This window comes from Python bivittatus, unplaced genomic scaffold (genome assembly GCF_059951505.1).
Source record: "Python bivittatus isolate LINGU-HERP-01145 unplaced genomic scaffold, Pbiv_v1 ctg000480_np1212, whole genome shotgun sequence".
Lineage (NCBI taxonomy): Eukaryota > Metazoa > Chordata > Lepidosauria > Squamata > Pythonidae > Python > Python bivittatus.
Window position 1 is genome coordinate 32,706,931 of NW_028277075.1, and position 18,576 is coordinate 32,725,506.

An 18,576-nucleotide genomic window follows, 5' to 3' on the forward strand; every position below is an offset into this window, starting at 1 on the left:
ATAAGGAGACTAAAATATTTAAACATTATATTTCACTTTTGGGAGGGAGGGATTCTCATGTAAAGCTTTTTAATCAGGGGATTAAAATGCCAACAGTTAAGTATAAAATGGAAGGATCAATATCTGCTTTTTGTAGTGCAGTCTATGTGTTCTATTTCAGAGGGACAGTCTTCTGCTTGAAGGGCTCTCCATACAAGTTCAATTTAAAGATATAGACCAAAGCAAAGAGGGGGTCCATGAAGTTGCCCACCAGTAATTAGCATTTGGAGAGCAAACCGAGTGCCACACAGATCATCCGGTAATAGTCTTTCCCAACACACTGATGTGTAGAATGTTTCTATTTGAATTTTAGCAATTATTTCTACATTTGCAGGTCTGTATCTACATAAACATATTCAAATTTTAATTACATTTTTGAGGCAATTCAGTTCCTCCTTTTTTTTGCTGATGCTTAAATAGTGGCTTTACCATTTCCATAATACAGATCTGCCCAATTCTCTTCCCAGAATTTCTGAAACAGTTTTTAAGTCCTGTAACATTTGCATGCCATTAAAAAGGTGTAAATCCCAGTTCTATATACATGTACAATTTGTTTGTTTTTTATACCTAATGATTATCATTTTGACTCTAACCCAAACTTACTAAGGCATGTTACAAGAAAACTAGAAGGTTGCCAAGCCAACACAAAATGTAGTAGTAAGAGATTATTTTTATGATGCAAAGTAAAAACAGCTGCTGAAGTAGGCTGCCCAGATGTATTGCTGAACCAACAGGAAGTCAAGAAGAGAAATCTAAAAAGGAGAAATGAAAGCAGAAGCTTTACATTTCCTCTTTACAAACAAATCATCAAAGCTAACAAATATTCAGTTAAATCATATTTAAAATCACTCTCAGACAACAGGAAGAATTTATTTATTCATTCATTTGCCTGTAACTTTCAACATTTATGTATATGTTGTGCTTAGCCAGGAAAGGTTTGTGCAAATAATGTATATTCTCCGGGTCACAGCATGTTTATCTCAATATCAAACAACAAATAGTATGTTCTATATACAGAAAAAGCATCTGGCATGTTGGCTAAAGTGGTGATTCAATCATTCACTGTATTTCCTGGGTTTGAGTGGAATCCCCATTTCCTGTATAAGACTTGGTGCTGCCATGAAACACCATTAAAAAACAAAGTTCTGCATGGGATCTGAAACTTTGCTCAAGGCCATTTTCTTTTACTGCCACCTCTATCAGCAATGAAAAGTTGATATAATTTAAATGTATACATTGTTTCTAAAATCAGAAGTGCTAAACTACCTATTCCATTTTGCTCACATTTCTATAAAGCTTATGAAGGCAAAAAATTAGGAGAATCTGGTAGCACCTTTTCCAAGTAACAGATTTTATTAAAAGATATAAGCTTTTCTGAAGTTCACTTCATCAGATGCACAGAGTGGCTAGACAGCTGTAGGATTTAAATTGGGATGGGGTAGTAAGGAAAGGTGGTAGAGAAGGAGGAGAAGATAGGTTGGTTATACATATATTTGCTGCCTAGTTGTCTGAATTTGCTACTTTTTAGATAGCTTTAACAGCATTCAAATTAAAGACATAGATTTACTTTTATCTGAAGTTCTCATCTGTCCAGCTGCTGACATTCTTCTTAGAATACTTCACCTGCAGAAATTAAATTGGTGACTTGAAAAAAAGCTCTTTATCTAGTTGTATCTTTCCACAGAACTCTTTCCGGTATCATTACTATCCATTAAAGGCCAGGCAAAGCTAGTTGATCTTTTAGTAGTAATGTTGGTGGCCTAATTTAATTTGTAGAGCATGACTGGATTTTGTTAATTACTGATTTAATTTATTATATTTGTAAAATGCTATTTTTTTAACACTATGCTATTCTTTGGTATAATTTATAGAATTCTGAATGTCTTTGGAAAAAAGCCATCTCAGAAATTTGATCTGTACAGGGGGAAAAAAATTTACCAAGCTGTCTTTCAAGGTACAGTACCACCAAAAGTGGTAGGTAGCATAACTGTAGAATAAGCCCAAATTGCACTATACAGTGGTACCTCGGTTCACGAACTTAATTCATTCCGTGACTCTGGTCGCGACCCGAATTGGTCACGACCCGAATCAAATTTTCCCGTAAGGTTCAATGTAATTACGGTTAATCCGTTCTGACCCCTCCGAATTTGGTCGCCAACCAATTTTGGTTGCAACCTGAATCAAATTTTCCCATAAGATTCGATGTAATTACGGTTAATCCGTTCTGAACCATTTGTTTTTTTTTTTAAACCACAAAAATATGACACAAAGTACAGTACGAAGAGAGAGAACGCTAATCTTGCTCAACGCAACTTCTGGCGTGAAGGACAGGAAGGAGGATGGGGAGGCGGTTATTGCTTGGAGGGAGAGTCCCCCTCCCTACAGGAAGCTATGACCATGTGTCACGGCAGGGAAAATGGCTGCGGATCCTGTTTGTCACCCGATCCGGCGTTCGCAAACGGAAGCAAAATTTTGCGAACGGTGCTGTTCGTGACCCGAATTGGTCGTGAACAGAAGCGTTCGTGACCCGAGGTACCACTGTATATTAAATTCCTTAAAGCAGGATAGGCAACCTAAGGTCTTGAGTCCTTTTTCTGCCAGCCTTGGAGCCCTGCCTGCCTGATGAAAATCAGTTGTGCAGTTTCCTGCTCTTTTGAGGTAGGGAATACAGTGGTACCTCGGGATACGAACTTAATGCGTTCCGTGACTCTGGGCGTATCCCGAGTTGGTCGTAACCCGACACAATTTCCCCATAGGGTTCAATGTAAATCTGGTTAATCCATTCCGCCCTCCGAATTTGGTCGCACCCCGAAGCAAATTTTCCCATAAGGTTCAATGTAATTACCGTTAATCCGTTCTGGCATCCGCAGACCACGTGTCAGGGGCAGGAGAACGGCCGGGCGCCGCGCCGCGCGGCGGGAAAAAGGCCGGGCGCTGTGTGGCGCGGCGGGAGAAAGGCCGGGTGCAGCGCGGCGGGAGAACGGCCGGGCACTGCGTGGCGCGGCGGGAGAACGGCCGGGCGCAGCGCGGTGGGAAAAAGGCCAGGCGCTGCGTGGCACGGCGGGAGAAAGGCCGGGTGTGGCGCAGCACAGCACAGTAGGAGAATGGCCAGGCGCGGCGCGGCGGGAGAACGGCCGGGCGCCGCACCGCGCTGCGGGAAAAAGGCTGGGTGCTGTGCGGTGGGAGAAAGGCCGGGCACGGCGCGGTGCGGCGGGGGAAAGGCCGGGCGCGGCGCGGTGCGGCGCGGCGCGGCAGGAAAACAGCCGCGGACCACGTGTCAGGGGCGGAAAAATGGCCACGGACCACGTGTCAGGGCGGAAAAATGACCATACCCCGAGGCGGAGTTCGCACATCGAGGTAAATTTTTGCGGCCGGAGCTGGTCATAACCCGAAAAGTTCGTTAGTAGAGGCGTTCGTATCCCGAGGTACCACTGTACATGGAAACTGAAGTTGAAGCCTATCCTGTGATTTTGACCTGGAAGAGAGGCTGCTTAGACAAGCTAGCTTTTCCTATTTACTCTTGAAAGTTGTGAGATAACAAACTTTCTGCTCTAACCCCAACTAGATAATTATTTCCCTCTTTTGTCATAGCAGGTGCCCAGTGCCTGCCAGACACTTAATCCTCATTAATACGTAACTTTCCCTTGCAGATGCCTAAACTAAGCATCTGCAAGGGAAAGGGGTGGAGGGGAGAGAGAGGTTGAAGGGCTATAAAACATGCCCAATGAAAGCAACCCCTTTGTGAGTCAAATTCTGGAGACTGTCCCTGCTGCTCAAGCTCATAGGGCTCACCATGGCAGATTGGGGAAGGACCCCTGGAGCAGTAAGTAACTAATGGGGACAATTTTAATAAACATGATTATGACTATCGTGGTGCTTCCTTTGATGTCCTCCTGCTTTGGTAGTTGTACTGCAAATTCTAAATTAGCCAGTAACACAAGAATTTCAGAAAACAAAGCCTAAAATATGGTTAACATTGTCAGTACCCATGGAGGAAAGAATTAAAAATTCCTGGCAATGCCCATATTTATTTATTTATTTATTTATTTATTTATTTATTTATCTATCAAACATATTTATATGGCTGCCCACCTCACGTGACGTGACTCTCGGTGGTGTACAAACAGATTATAAAAAGCAATTTTAAAAACATACAAAAAGTACAAAAATATTATTATGAAAAGGCTAAGAGAGAGCATCAGATTATGAACAATGGAGACACCTCATCAGACCACCGTTTCCTTGTAACCCCCCAGACCTGTTAAAACAACTGGGTTCCATTAGATGTAACTCCTTAGCAGACAGAACTCTTAGCAGATGGGACATATGTGACACAGTCCCTCTTATGTCACTACCATGGACTTCTGCAAAGACAGCAAATGATGAAATGCATGTCCAAGCACAAACACTGTTTCTTCAGTACTTATGTTGCAATATTGCATGGAAGCACATAAGGAGTGGTGTCACAATCCACATTTTATAAAACCTCAAGGTTACTTTAGACACCCCTGTACATTATTACCCAATGGCTTCTCCAAAAATAGTAAGTTTGCCTCCTGATGACCAGAAATCTCCCCTCCCTTCCATAAACAAAGCACTTTATGCATGGATTGTTATAAGGATTTTCTTAAAACAGACTGGATGTTATGCAAGTTACACGGTGACTACCGAAAACACTCATCACTGTACCTCAGGCTAACTTCTTTCACTAATAGCCTGAAGAACAGGACTTTTAGAGCTTGTCTTGCGCATATGTGGTAAATGAGGAGCAATTTACCAAATAGAAGTGGCAAATAGAGAAGGTCTTGAAAATGCCCTACTTTAGTGTTTTTAGATAAGTTGTGCACTTATTAGTGTTTCATTCTTAGTTTTCATCTATGCAGATATTAAAGACACCTGGGAGCTTTTTCAAGGCACTTAACAAACTCATAAAACTATATGGAATAATATATAGAATAATCACATACTAAAAAATTGTCTATCAAGCACTCTCATAAAATCTTAAGAGAGTAAGTAATCTTTTAGGGCCTTTTGGAAAGACTGCAAAGAAAGGGCCTGATGTATCCCAGCTGGAAATGAGTGCCATTAAATGTTGTGTAATCAATGAAAAAGCTCTACCCTTGGGCTGATTGGCTGATTATCAAGATAAAATACCAAAAAGGGTCTTGGACATGACTTTCAAGTATGGGTATGTTACTCCAAAAGCTCCATCCCAAATTCTTTAAGGCTTGACTTGACTTTAAACCAGCACTTTAAATCAGACCTAGAAGCACTATGGCAGTCAAGGCAGCTGATTGGAGATGAATATGAATCACGAATATCATGACTGGATCATCTTACATCCACTAGCACATAGCCATGTAAATTCTGCACTAAAGTTTCTGAACTGTCTTTAAAAGCAGCTGAATATAAAGTGCACTGTAGTAATCCATGCTAAGTGTCATCAGGGAATAAATCATTGAGACACAGTATGATTTCTCCTGATATTGCAGCCAACTGGTATAATGGTCAAAATCCCTCTTGGTTAACTCTGCTAAATGAACTTCACCAGTCAAAGATGAATACAGGAAAATTCCCAAAATGTGCTCTTGATCCTTCAGGAAGTGTGCAATCCCAGCTATAGTGTGCAAATCCTAAAAGACTATCTGATTTTCCTTTAAATCACACAGTCTTATCTGAATTAACATTCATCTTGTTCTAGTCTATCAATCCTGAAACTGCTGTGAAACTATGGCTCTGAAGTGTTCCAAATGTTTTCTAATATAAGCAGCTGGAAAAAAAGGAGGTGGATGTTGTATCATTCTGAAATATGTTGGTTTAAACATCTAACAAATTACATTAATAGTTCCTTTTCAAGTGACTAAACAATATAACAGTATTCCCATGAGGGAAACATTAATGTTCCACATATTCCCGTGAGAATCAAAATATTGGTATTTTCAAATTTGGAAACATCATGTGAACTAGTTTGGTATTCTTAATTTAGTACCATATTTTCCTAACAGAAAAATAAACTTTTTCCCCCCACCTGGGCAATTGCCTGGGCTGGGAGGGGGTGTTACATTTGCTGACAATAGAAACTGCTTTTGAAAAAAAAGCAAATGGGTGAGGGTGCAAATATTGCAGACATTGCTGCTGAAATAGTGGCTGCCTTTGACAATTAGTCTGAAAATGCAGCTGTTGTCTGGGAGATGCTACAATGCCTAAACAGGGCTTCTCTCATTTTCTTTTTTCCCTTTCCAGTTACCTCTTCCCTTCTCTCATCTCCATCTCCATCCTCATTCCCACTTTCTTTTTGTGGTTTCTGTTGGAAGGAAGAAGAGAGAAGTTTGTGCAGTTATGAGTTTTGGCATGAAAGAGAATGTTTGGTATAATGTTTGGTATTTGCAGATAAGGAATCAATTTTATTAATGGGTATCCTAAATTACAGGCAATCCATATTACTTACTAGTTGATATAGATATGGTTCTGATCCTGCCCTTTTTTCTTTGGGGTGGTATGACTTCTGACAGGTATATACACACATACATACTGTATACAGAAAAGTACACAAATGTTTTGAAGGGGAGTGAAATTTTCAGAATGGGTTAAGCAAAGTTGACAATCAAAGTGGGGGAGATAGCGATTCAATAAACCTCTCTCTCCCTCTGTGTATGTGTGTGTGCGTATATATCCCTCCCTCCCTCCCTCTTTTCTTCTTCAGAGGGATCAACTTAAATTCAGGATTAACCTTCTTTCAGATAAATATAGCCTATCCTTATTACAAGAGTTGCCATTGGTTTTGATAAATACTTTATTAATTAAAGCCTCTGGCAACTTTTCTAATAAAGGAAGCACACACACTGTAAGAGAAATCAGAACTGTATGAATTCCTAAAAATGGAAAATATTCTATACAGAAACTTAGGTTTTTGTATACTCTTGGAATTTTATTACCACCCCTTTTCTTAGATTTTCAAGCAAAATTCCCATAGTCATGATATTCAAGATATGATTGTGTGATTATGTGCCACAAGTTGGTTTTGACTCTTAGCAACCACATAAATAGATTTTCTCCCTGATAATCTGTCCCCCTTAAGGTCTTCCAATGATGCATCCTTTACCACTGTAACTGAATTCACTTTAGTGCTGGTTGTCCTGTTTTCCCTTTTCCCTTCCACCTTTCCCAGTATTACAGATGTCTCAGGACAGGGAGGTCTTTGCACAACGTGTCTATAGTATGATAATTTGAGTCTGGTCGCTTGTGTGAGTGAGAACTGTGGATTGATTTGTTTGATGATCCATGTATTTGTTTTCTTGGCTACTTGTATTATTCTCAGGAGTCCTCTCCAACATCAAAGTTCAAAAGTGTCAGTACTCTCTGTACTGCTTCTTCAAGGCCAACTTTCACTTCCATAGAGGGTCACAAGGGAAAACACTGCCTGTATGATTCTGACTTCTGTAGGTATATACATTTATTGGCATCTCCAAGGCCTTCACTGCTGTCCTACTAAGTACTAGTGTGTGGCGTCTTTCTTGACAGCTGGCTCCTTTCATGATAGTTCATTCTAAAAGGCAAAAGCTAACCAGCACTTCAATATATTCATTGTCATTTCTAAGGCTGGTTGCTGTACCTGTTGTTATTGTTCTTCATATTTAAGCTAAAACCCATTTTTCCACTGTGCTCCTTGACTTTCATTACTAGAGCTTGCTTTGCATTTTCAGCAATCAGGGTAGTGTTATTAGCATAGCAAGGATTATTGATATTTCTTCCTCCACGCATATCTTCTTCCAGTCCAGCTTCCCTCAATATTCTGCATATAGGTTGAATAAATAAGGAGAGAGAATGCAACCTTGTGTCACTCCTTTGCCAATATGGAGCCAGTCAGTTTTGCCATACTCTGTCCATACTCTGGCTTACTAACCTGCGTATAGGTTTTGTATGAGGACAGTGAAAGGTTCTGGGATTCCCATTTTTCTAAGCACATTCTACAGCTTGACGTTGTGGCCTTTCAATAATGAATGAAGCACATGCTGGTTCTTTGGATATTCTTTGGTCTTCTCAATTATCTTGCATGCTTCTGCAATAATTTTTGTGTTTCCTGGCCTTTTCTAAAGGCATGAACAACTGGCATCCACTTTCCACGCAGGGCTCTAAACTATGCTGAATGATCCTAAGCATTATTTTGCTGACATGTGAAATTAAGGACATGGTTCAATACTTTGTATACTCTGTTAAGACTCTTTTCTTTGGTGTTGGTATAGCGACCTCTTCCACTCTGTTGGCCACTGTGTCTTTCTCCAGATTTGCTGCAATAGCTTGATTAGAACCTTTCCTGATTCTTCTGTTGCTTGCCATATTTCCATAGATATTCCTACTGTCCTACTGTAGCCTTCTGATTTGGTAACTGGAGTGCTGATTGGAGTTGCTGATCATCTTCTAATATTACAGGTTCTTATAAATATGGAATATCTTCTAAGTTACACTGGATGTTGTCATGTCTACTGTACAGAATTTCAGTATATTCCTTCCATGTTTGTTTAATCTTCTTGGAATCAGTTACTATCTCTCCATTGGTGTCCTTTAGCATACCAGTTTGAGGTTGGAAGCTCTTTCTGAGTTCAGAGATCTTTTGGAAGATTTTCCTTGTTTTTCCATGTCTGTTTCCATCTTCTATGTCTTTACAGATGTTGTTGTAATTCCGATTCTTGTCTCTTCTAACAGCTCTCTGAAACTCTTTGTTAAGTTCCTTCCTGAGATCTTTGTCTTTCTTGGTTTTGGCTTCTCCTCCCTTCTTGCCAATCCCCACAGTTTGTTCTGATATCCAGTTTGCTTTCTTCTGTTCCTTGATCTTTGACAGTCTCTTTTCATGTTCATGCTTAACAATTCCTTCAGATTCATTCCATAGTTCCTCTGGTTCTATATCCAATGAGATCATTTTCCATTCCTGAAAGTGATCCCTAATGTACCCTTTGAAAATGGTGGGCATAAGCACATGATCATATATTGGAAATTGTTGGCTTTCTTCTTCTGCTTTAGCTTAACTGCAAACTTCCACATGAGCAATTTGTGATCTGTTCCATATCTTTGCTGTTATAACTGAGCTCTTCTATCTCCTTCTACCAATAACATAGTCAATTTGATTTCTGTGTACTTTGTCTGGTGATGTCCACATATATAGGTGTTGTTTTGATTGTTCAAAGACTGTTTTAGCAGTGAAGATATCATTGGAGTAGCAGAAATTGATAATTCAGTCTCCTGCTTCATTTTGATTTCCTAGGTCATACAGTCCAACTACATTTTCCTCCTTCATATTTCCAACTGTGACATTCCAGACTCCCACTATAAGCAACACATCCTGCTTGCATCAATTTCAAATTGAGCCTGATCATAAAACCGACCACCCTTCTCTTCTTCTGCATCAGTGGATGGAGCATAAACTTGGATAATTGTCATATTAAAGGGTTGTTCATGAAGTCTAATTAATTCATTCATTGGCTGCATTGTAGCCAATTATATTTGTTGCTATAGCCTGCCAAACTAGAAAACAATGCCCTTCCTTTTTTGTTTTTCATGTCCTGAGTAGTAAACATTGTGATCTTCTGACTGAAAGTATCTGAACCCAGTCCATCTCAATTCACTGATCCCTAGAATGTCAATGTGTAGACAATTTGTTTCATTTTTACTGTGATGAGCTTTTTCATGCTCATGCAACTTACGCTACATGTTTCCTCTGTAATTCTGTCTTTGCAGCTTTGGATTTTCTTTTTCCTGCACACCACCACCACCACCTAGATGTCCTGAAGTCTTTAATCTAGCCACATCATAAACATCAAAAGATCCTCAACTGTTCTCGGTAGAATACTGAGTGCCATCCAACCTGCAAGCCCATCATTTGGCACTATGTTGTCAACCACCTTATATTTTCTGTCCATGTGATTTTCATGTAAAATACCTAATTTTTTTTTTTAAATAAAAGAGTGGTTTATGAAATGATGCCTTTGCCATTGTCACTGATATGATCTGGCTGCAGCACTTGCTATATCACTTCTGCCTAATATAAGTGCTTGCTTGCTTTAGCTGGGCAGTTGGGATGACCCTGTTGGGATTATATACTCTTGGCATACACTCCTGGTGCTCTTTGCTCATCCCTTGCAATAAAAAATCCTACCATGGTCAGGCAGTGTAGCAGGTCAAGTGATGGTGGTTTCCCAGATATACTGTATGTATATTGCAATAGATTAAAAAAAATGCTTCCCAAAAGACCTAGTATTATGTTGAATCCTCCTGCTGATAGGAGCCAGATCGCTTAGTGACAGGTTGATGAACATCTATAACCATACACATGCACACACAAACACACACTCCATTGTCTCAATAGGAACAATTTTTCTACATGACTGATGGGCAACCATTACATTATTTTTCATAATAGTTTATTTAAATGTTACTGTTTCTCTTAGAAGAGCCAAGAATGGTAGACAAAAGGTAAAAACAAAACTGTAGTATCACTGTATGACAAAATGTACAACAAAAATTATAAGATTAAAAGAAACATACTTTTTCATTTCTTAGGCATGCTCAATTGTGACATCAGACTTTGCCAAGAGATTTTTTAAACAAGAAATTAAGTGTACACATACTATTCAAACTATGCTCTGCAAGGGGAAAAAAGTGGTGGGGCTTATCTCCAAAGGAGATGAGTCTGCCTACCGGGATGAGGTGGACCGGCTGCTTTCATGGTGCGGAGACAATAATTTGGCTCTTAATATCAATAAGACCAAGGAGCTTATAGTGGACTATAGGAGGAATAGATTAGATGTCCAGCCCCTGGTTATCAATGGAAACCGAGTGGAGCGGGTGGCCAGTTTTAAGTTTCTGGGTGTTATTATAAAGGAGGACTTGACCTGGGGCGCTCATATTGCAGCCTTGGTTAAGAGGGCCCAGCAGAGATTATTCTACCTGAGACTTCTCAGGAAACACCAACTGAATGAAAAACTGCTGGTGACCTTCTACCGCTGTACCACTGAGAGCATTTTAACTTACTGCACCTGTGTATGGTTTGCTAACTGCACAGTGGCAGATAGGAAAGCGCTCCAGAGGGTTACCACCACTGCCCAGAGGATCATTGGTTGCCCTCTCCCCTCTTTGGAAGAACTTTATAGTTCCCGCTGCCTTAAGAAGGCTCAAAATATTCTTAAGGATCCATCCCACCCAGGACATTCTTTTTTTGAACTATTACCATCTGGCAGACGGTACAGGATAATGAAAACAAGGACCAATAGGCTGAAGAATAGCTTCTATCTTAGAGCTGCAACTATACTGAATTCTATTGTATAGTGCAGTATTAATGCAGCATCAGGGGTTGTGCAATATGGAATGTGAAGGTTGTGTTATATGTGTTTTATGTGTGTTATGTGTTTTATGGTTTTTATATATTTAAAGCTGCACTGGGGTGGCATTAATTTCATTGTACAAGTTGTACAATGACAATAAAGATTTCTATTCTATTCAAACTATGCTCTGCAAGGGGAAAAATTCATTTCCCACTCATACTCCATTATATACAGTAGCTTTCTCCAGTTTGGTGCCCTCCAGATATATCAAAATTAACTTCCATAATCCTCCAAGTAACATGAACAGTACTGGTTTATGATTTATGGGAACTGATCCAATACATCTGGAATGCACTGGGTTAAGAAAAACTGTTCTAGATTTTTCCAGGAAAATAGAACATTATGTATTTCCTGCAAATTCAATTCAGAAGCAACATAATGTGACCCAAGGTAATCACTAAAACTGTAAGATCTGAACAGTTTTTCAACATTCCAAGTATGTCTGTCTCTTGCAGATTACTAACAGAATCCTCAATGCTTTTGGATCATGCATACAGACATGGCCAAAAGTATTGGTACCCCTCTGCTTTTTCCCAAAGAATCCCAATTTGCCATGAAAAAAGTTGAAACTGACACAAGTAAATGGCATCCACCATTCTTTATTCCATAGTCCATAGAGCAGACACCTGGCTTTTGATGTATGATGTACAACATATTCTTGTAAATAATAAAACAAATGAAAATGCCATGGACATAATTATTGGTACCCCTAACCTAATATTTTGTAGCATAACCCTTTTTGAGGCAATAACTGCAATGAAGTGCTTTCTGTAGCTCTGAATAAGACTTCTTCACTTCTCAACTGGCAATTTGTCCCACTGCTCCAGTTATCTTAGGTTTGATGGGTTCCTTCTCCCAACTGTGAGTTTCAGCTCTTTCCATCAAAGTTCTATTGGATTCAGACCAGAACTCATAGCAGGTCACTTCCGAACAGTCCAAAGTTTGCTTTTCACAATTCCTGAGTCGTCTTATATATATGTTTTGGGTCATTATCCTGCAACTGAGACAGCTTTCTAACACTGGCCATTATGTTTCACTCCAGAATGCCTTGATACATTTTATGATTTCATTGTGCCCTGCACAGATTCAAGGTAGCCAATGCTGCAGGCAGCAAAGCAACCCATGACATCATGGAGCCTCCTCCATGTTTCACAGGAGGGATGGTGTTCTTTTCTTTAAAAGCATCCTTTTTTCTTCTGTGCTGCTGTGACTTACCAAAAAGCTCTAACTTTATTTCATCTGTCCAAAGGATATTCTCCCAGAAGAACTGTGGCTTGTCAACATGTATTTTAGCAAACTCCAGTGTGACTTTTTTGTATCTGTCTTTCAGAAGTGGGGTTCTCTTGGGTCTTCTACCATGGAGGCCACTTTCAGTCAGACAGCAACAGATGGTGTGACTTGATATTGTTGTACTTTGATCTTGGAGGTCAGCCAGGAACTGTTTTGAACTTTTCCTTGATTCTTTCTCCACCATTCAAGCTATCCTTCTGTTCAATCTGGCATCAATTTTCCTCTTGTGGTCACATTCAGGGAGGTTGGCTACAGTCCCATGGACCTTAAACTTCTTGATAATATTAACAACCTTGGTCACAGAAACCTGAAGCTCTCTGGATATAGTTTTGTAGCCTTTACCTTTACCATGCTTGATTATTACCTTCTTCCTTTCTTCCTCAGACAACTCTCTGCTTTTCTTTCTCTTTTCTGTGTTCACTGTGCTGCGCACAATGACCCAAAATGTACTTTTCTCCATTCAAATAGGATGAGTGACTGATTATGAGACTGAAGACACCAGTGATAATTATTAAAGTAAATAGCCTGTTTGAGAGATCACTATAATCCAATAATGTCTTTTAATTTCTAAGGGGTACCAATATTTATGTCCATGCCATTTTCATTTGTTTTATTATTTACAAGAATATGTTCAGTCATATATTAAAAGCAAAGTGCTCTATGGACTATGGAATAAAGAATGGTGGATGCCATTTATTTGGTCAGTTTCAACTTACTGCATGGCAAATTGGGATTCTTTGAGAAAAGTAGAGGGGTATTAATACTTCTGGCTGTGTCTGTACTAATAGAGATAAACCTTACAGGTCATGGAAATTGTTTACAGTTTCTTTCAGTTCAGTTTCTTGGCTAACATACCCTTTACTGCAATGAAATAATTTGAGGATTTCAGGCTGCAGATTTATATTATCTTACTGAAGCTAATGTTTTCTGTGACTGCCTTTTATGATATACCACAGGACATCTATCATAATCATTCCATTCATTATATGCTAAATCACTAACACCCCAAACCAGGAAGAAAACTCCAAACCCAAATTTTCAGATGGTAAAAAAAAAAATAAACCAATGCCTGAGCTCTGAAACTACCCTAAATTAAACTAAATTTTAACGGCCAAAGTATCCTTCTATATAAATGTGCTTACTCTTTTATAAATAATGGAGACATAGTAATTCAAGCAAACCAATTAAAACATATGACTAATGGTTAAACAATTACAATTGCCTGGATAAAGACAACAGGTTTGTAACAACTAGGTTAGGTGAACTAGATAGGGAAAAAAAAAGGGAGAGCATGTTTTCCATTTAGATTTTTGCTTTATGAAAACAGGATTTTTTTGTGAATTGTAAAATAAATAATCATAATCATAATAATTCATATTTGTGAATCTTTACCTTTTCTTTCTAGACTTGCCAGACTTTTTCAGGTTTTTTTTTAACTTCATGTATATGTCTCACTATGGAACATTTATGAAGTTCTACTAAATTGTCTTAAAAAGTTGGTGTGGTTTCAGCGGCCTCATTCAATAAGCATTCAATGAGATTCCTCCATGTACTATGGTACAACAGCCTTGGATGTTTCAAGCCATGTAACGATAATCAAGATAATGGTCACCATAACATGATATGCTAAAAATTTCAGGAAGAGAACTTATAATAATGAACACTTTGTAAGAGCTGGAATGGTCAACAGTTAAATTTGTACATCTCTTCTTATGGAGGAATTCAGGAGGAATCCAATGGAGAAGAGTTATTTTTTCTGATGCTCTGCTGCACATGTCTAAGGCAGAGAAGTCTTTCTCTTTCTGGGAGTTCCCTTCCCTTCCCTTTCCTTTTTTTTTTTAAGAAAAGGAAGTAAATTGTAGAAGGCTCAGGGCTGACATAATATTTCATCAGTTCAAGGGCATATGTTGGGTGAATACAGTTCCTTGTCTACCTAAAATGCTCACCCAAATACCTCATTTTTATGATTTAAGTATTTTATTATTTAAGAAAGGCACAAGCTATGGACGTTTCTACAGACTTACAAAATCATCCCTCTCTTTCCACTGTTACAGTGAGAGATATTTTAAAAAATTGATAGATTTTGGGATGATGTCCCCAAGACCATAGGATCACAACCCAGCCGTACTATTTACTGGCAATTTTTTTTTATTGAATACTGTTTTCATAAATTCCCTAACACATTTTCAGACTGGTTTTAATTTATGTAATCAAACCATACCTCATATCTAAATTTAATTTTCCCTACCATGAGATAGGATTTGTTCTGCAAACATATATTTAAAAATTCCACTACTAATCTTTTTACGTTAACCATAGCCTGTACAAGCTCATAGGAAAAACACAGACTAGAAAAAGAATATAAAAGGATATTTAAAACTAAGTGCAGAAATTGGCAGATTTAGTCACTGATTCAAAAATCCTAGACAAAAAGTTATCTTGTCATATATTTGGCTTAAAGATTGAGAAAAACTTTTAAAGACTCACCTCCATTTTTCCCCACTGTCCTGAAGCATCGCCAGAAAGTCCTTAGAAAGGATGCCCTGTTATGGGGTGTAGCTTGGACAAAGTTGAACTCTCGAAACAAAATATGAGTTCCTTGACGCACACTATTAAAGCTATAAAGAAAGAAAATTAAAGTACCACGGTCAGGTGTAGCATCAGGAAAGCCACTAAAACATCATATACTCAGGAAAATATACATAACACCTACAGATCTATACATTTTGAAAAATAATAATAAATAAATAAATCTCAATGCTGACTCACTGTTAACATTCAGCTGCTTATATATCAACAACCTGCAGATCCTCCAGATTCAGCTAAAGTTGTCATAAAGATTACAAATACTTAAGAAACAAGAAAATAATTAAGAAATATTGTTGTTCCTTTACAAGACAGGCTTGGTAGGCAACAGCCATTTCTGAAATTGCATTTACTATTTCTAGTTATAGGGTGGTTCACTTACATAAAATACAAGTTGTAGATTCCAACAAATATTAAATATACACCTGTCATTCTGTTCAACAGAAATGCGGGGTGTTTGGCTCAATCTAGGTATATTTACTAATTAAGATAATGAGCTGCTAACTGGAAAGTCTTTTATCACATGAGAAAGTTTCTGAGATAAGAAAAGGCAGTAAGGCACCCAGGGCAGGGAATGAAGGTTAGTTTTCAGGTGCCAAAGTAAACAGCAAGTGTATTTTCTTTACAGATTTGAATACTGCCTTTCCACTTACTGTATTATAAAAAACAAATCAGCTAATGATAAAGTAGAAATGTACAAGTAAGACACTAAACAAATCAATTAGTTCAGCAAACTATTTTCCTGTAAACTAAAAACCTGTCTGAATAAGCCTGGTTTTGCTTTCTAATGAAAGGGTATCAAATGCAAAGCTAGCCTAGTTTCCATTGGCAGGAAACTCCCAAACTTGGGATTAGCCACTGAGATAGCTTTCCTTCTCATTTCTGTGATGAGACAAACAAAATGACTTCTTCTAAAGACTTTCAGAAGAAATTAGGTAGCACCTTTTCTGACAAACAAATATTATTAAAAGGCATAAGCTTTTGTGAGCTGTAGCTCACTTCATTGGATGAACAGAGTGGCTAGCATGATGTAAGATTTAAACTGCATCAGGCGTGGGGGGGGGAATGAAAGACAGGTTGGTTATGCAGATACAGGTTATATGTGAGACATACTAGAAGTACCTTATTAATTAACAATTATAATGTGTTAAAATCCCATTGTGTTTGCTGAGACCTTTTGAAACTTTCTGATGTTTGTGAGTTCAGCAATCATTTGCTCAATAGTCCTGTTAAAGGATCTTGAAACTTATGCAAGTTCATGGTGGAGAATATAATCTTGCAAACAGCATAACCCCAAAGTTAGGAAACAACACAAATGAATTCTTATTATTATCAAAATCTGGTCATTATGCTTTATAGACAAGCTATATACTACCTGATACTACCTATAGGTCTATACTACCTATAGACAAAGACATGTTTCTTAAGCAGTATGGGGACCAAACAAAATTCTGTGGGATATCACATGTCAATGTTTACCACATTGAACAGAAGCTCCCTACTAGCACCTCCTGAAATTACCATCTATGAAGAACATTAACTACTAAATAATGGTACCTCCAGGTACCAACAAGAGCAAACTTCCACTGTCCAGTTCTTAGTGCATATCATCTACCAACTAAATGAACCATCTACCAATCTTCTACCAACTAAATAAAAGAATTAAATCCCTGCAAAAACTATAATGGTACCAGAAACAGACACAAAAAACGATTTAGTGTAAGGCAGCAATGAATGGATGGAAGAAAAATTATATAGATCAGTGTATGTGATTTGAGCTCTGACATCTCTTCTTGATCTACATGAATGACAGCTACCAAAAGGCTACCCACCTCCACACTAACACCCAGTTAATGATATCACAAACTATGTCTGAAGTGGAAATTTCTCTTTTGTACTATTTCCTCAAAAAAAGCATTTGCCATATTATATAGATCTATTAGATTGATCCACCCCCAGGGACTGATGGACCTAGATGGGTTTCAGAGGGAACTGGGGGTTATTCCTGATGATCTGCCTCACAGTCTGGCTGACTCCTTGGCTGTCACTTGGAATGAGAGAGTGGCCGAGGCTTTGGATCAGATCGTGCCCATGTGACCTCTCCTCTCTTGTGGATCCTGTTGCTCTCCGTGGTTTACAGAAGAACTTAGGGAAAAGAAACAGAAGAGAGATCAAGAGTGCCTCTGGAGTTCAACACAGGATAAACTTGATTAAACACAGGTGAGAGCCGCTATTAAGGCCTACCCTGTGGCAGTAAGGGTGGTGAAGTGTCAATACTTCACCCTTATTGTGTCTGCAGATAACCATCCAGCAGCCTTGTTTAGGGTGACACAAGCCCTCCTGGGAAAGGAGGACTTGGAGATTCACCTGCAAAGCCATGCAGAGGAATTTGCAGAGCATCTGTCAGACAAAATCATTCAGATTCATTCTAAGCTGGACTCCAGCTTTGATTCAGGTCCACCAGAGGTGCCTGGGGCACATTCTTGCCCTATTATCTGGGAATGATTTGATCCTGTTGGACCTGAGGAAGTGGACAGGGTCCTAATGACTATGAGCTCAGCCAGCTGCTCCTTAGATCCATGTCCCTCCTGGCTAGTTAAGGCTGCCTCTAACTTCCCTTTTTTAGGGAAGATTGTGGAGTAGGTGGTTGTGCAGCAGCTTCAGCGGGCTCTGGATGAAGCGGATTATCTTGACCCCTTTCAGTCAGGATTCAGGGCTGGGCACATAGGAATGGAGATGGCATTGGTTGTGCTTTTGGATGATCTGTGACAGCAGCGGGCCAGGGGCTGTACACCTGTACTTGCTCTTCTTGACCTCTCAGTGGCTTTCAATATCATCGACCATGGTATCTTTCTGGATCAGCTGCATGGGTTGGGAGTGGGAGGCACAGTATTGTGCTGCTTCACTTCCTTTCTGCAGGGCTGGTACCAGTCAGTGTTGATTGGGAGTGAGAGGTCTCGTCCTCGACCCTTACTATATGGGGTTCTGCAGGGCTCAGTACTCTCTCCACTCCTATTTAACATCTACATGAAGCTGCTGGGTGAGATCATTCATTGCCATGGGGTGAAGTATCTTCAGTATGCTGATGATACCCAGCCATATATCTCCATCCCTAGTGAACTAAGCAATGCTGTTATGTCCTGTCCTGGTGCCTCGAGGCTATGGAGGTCTGGATGGGAAACAGGCTTCAACTGAACCTTGGCAGGACTGAGTGGCTCTGGGTTTTGGGGCCTTCTGGATCCAGGTCTTTACTATCTTTGGTGTTGGATGGGGTGCCACCACCCCA

The 18,576-nt window shown here is 39.3% G+C and overlaps 1 protein-coding gene across 6 annotated transcripts in view; it reads right to left on the reverse strand.

Moving 5' to 3' along the window:
- The window catches only part of CSTPP1 (centriolar satellite-associated tubulin polyglutamylase complex regulator 1), a 167,191-nt gene that overhangs the window by 92,767 nt on the left and 55,848 nt on the right, over positions 1–18,576 (reverse strand). For all 6 annotated transcript variants that reach the window (XM_088145691.1, XM_088145696.1, XM_088145695.1 and 3 more), the window contains one exon: positions 15,192–15,322. In XM_088145691.1, the coding sequence (XP_088001817.1) occupies positions 15,192–15,322 (131 nt within the window). The remainder of the gene's footprint in view (positions 1–15,191; positions 15,323–18,576) is intronic.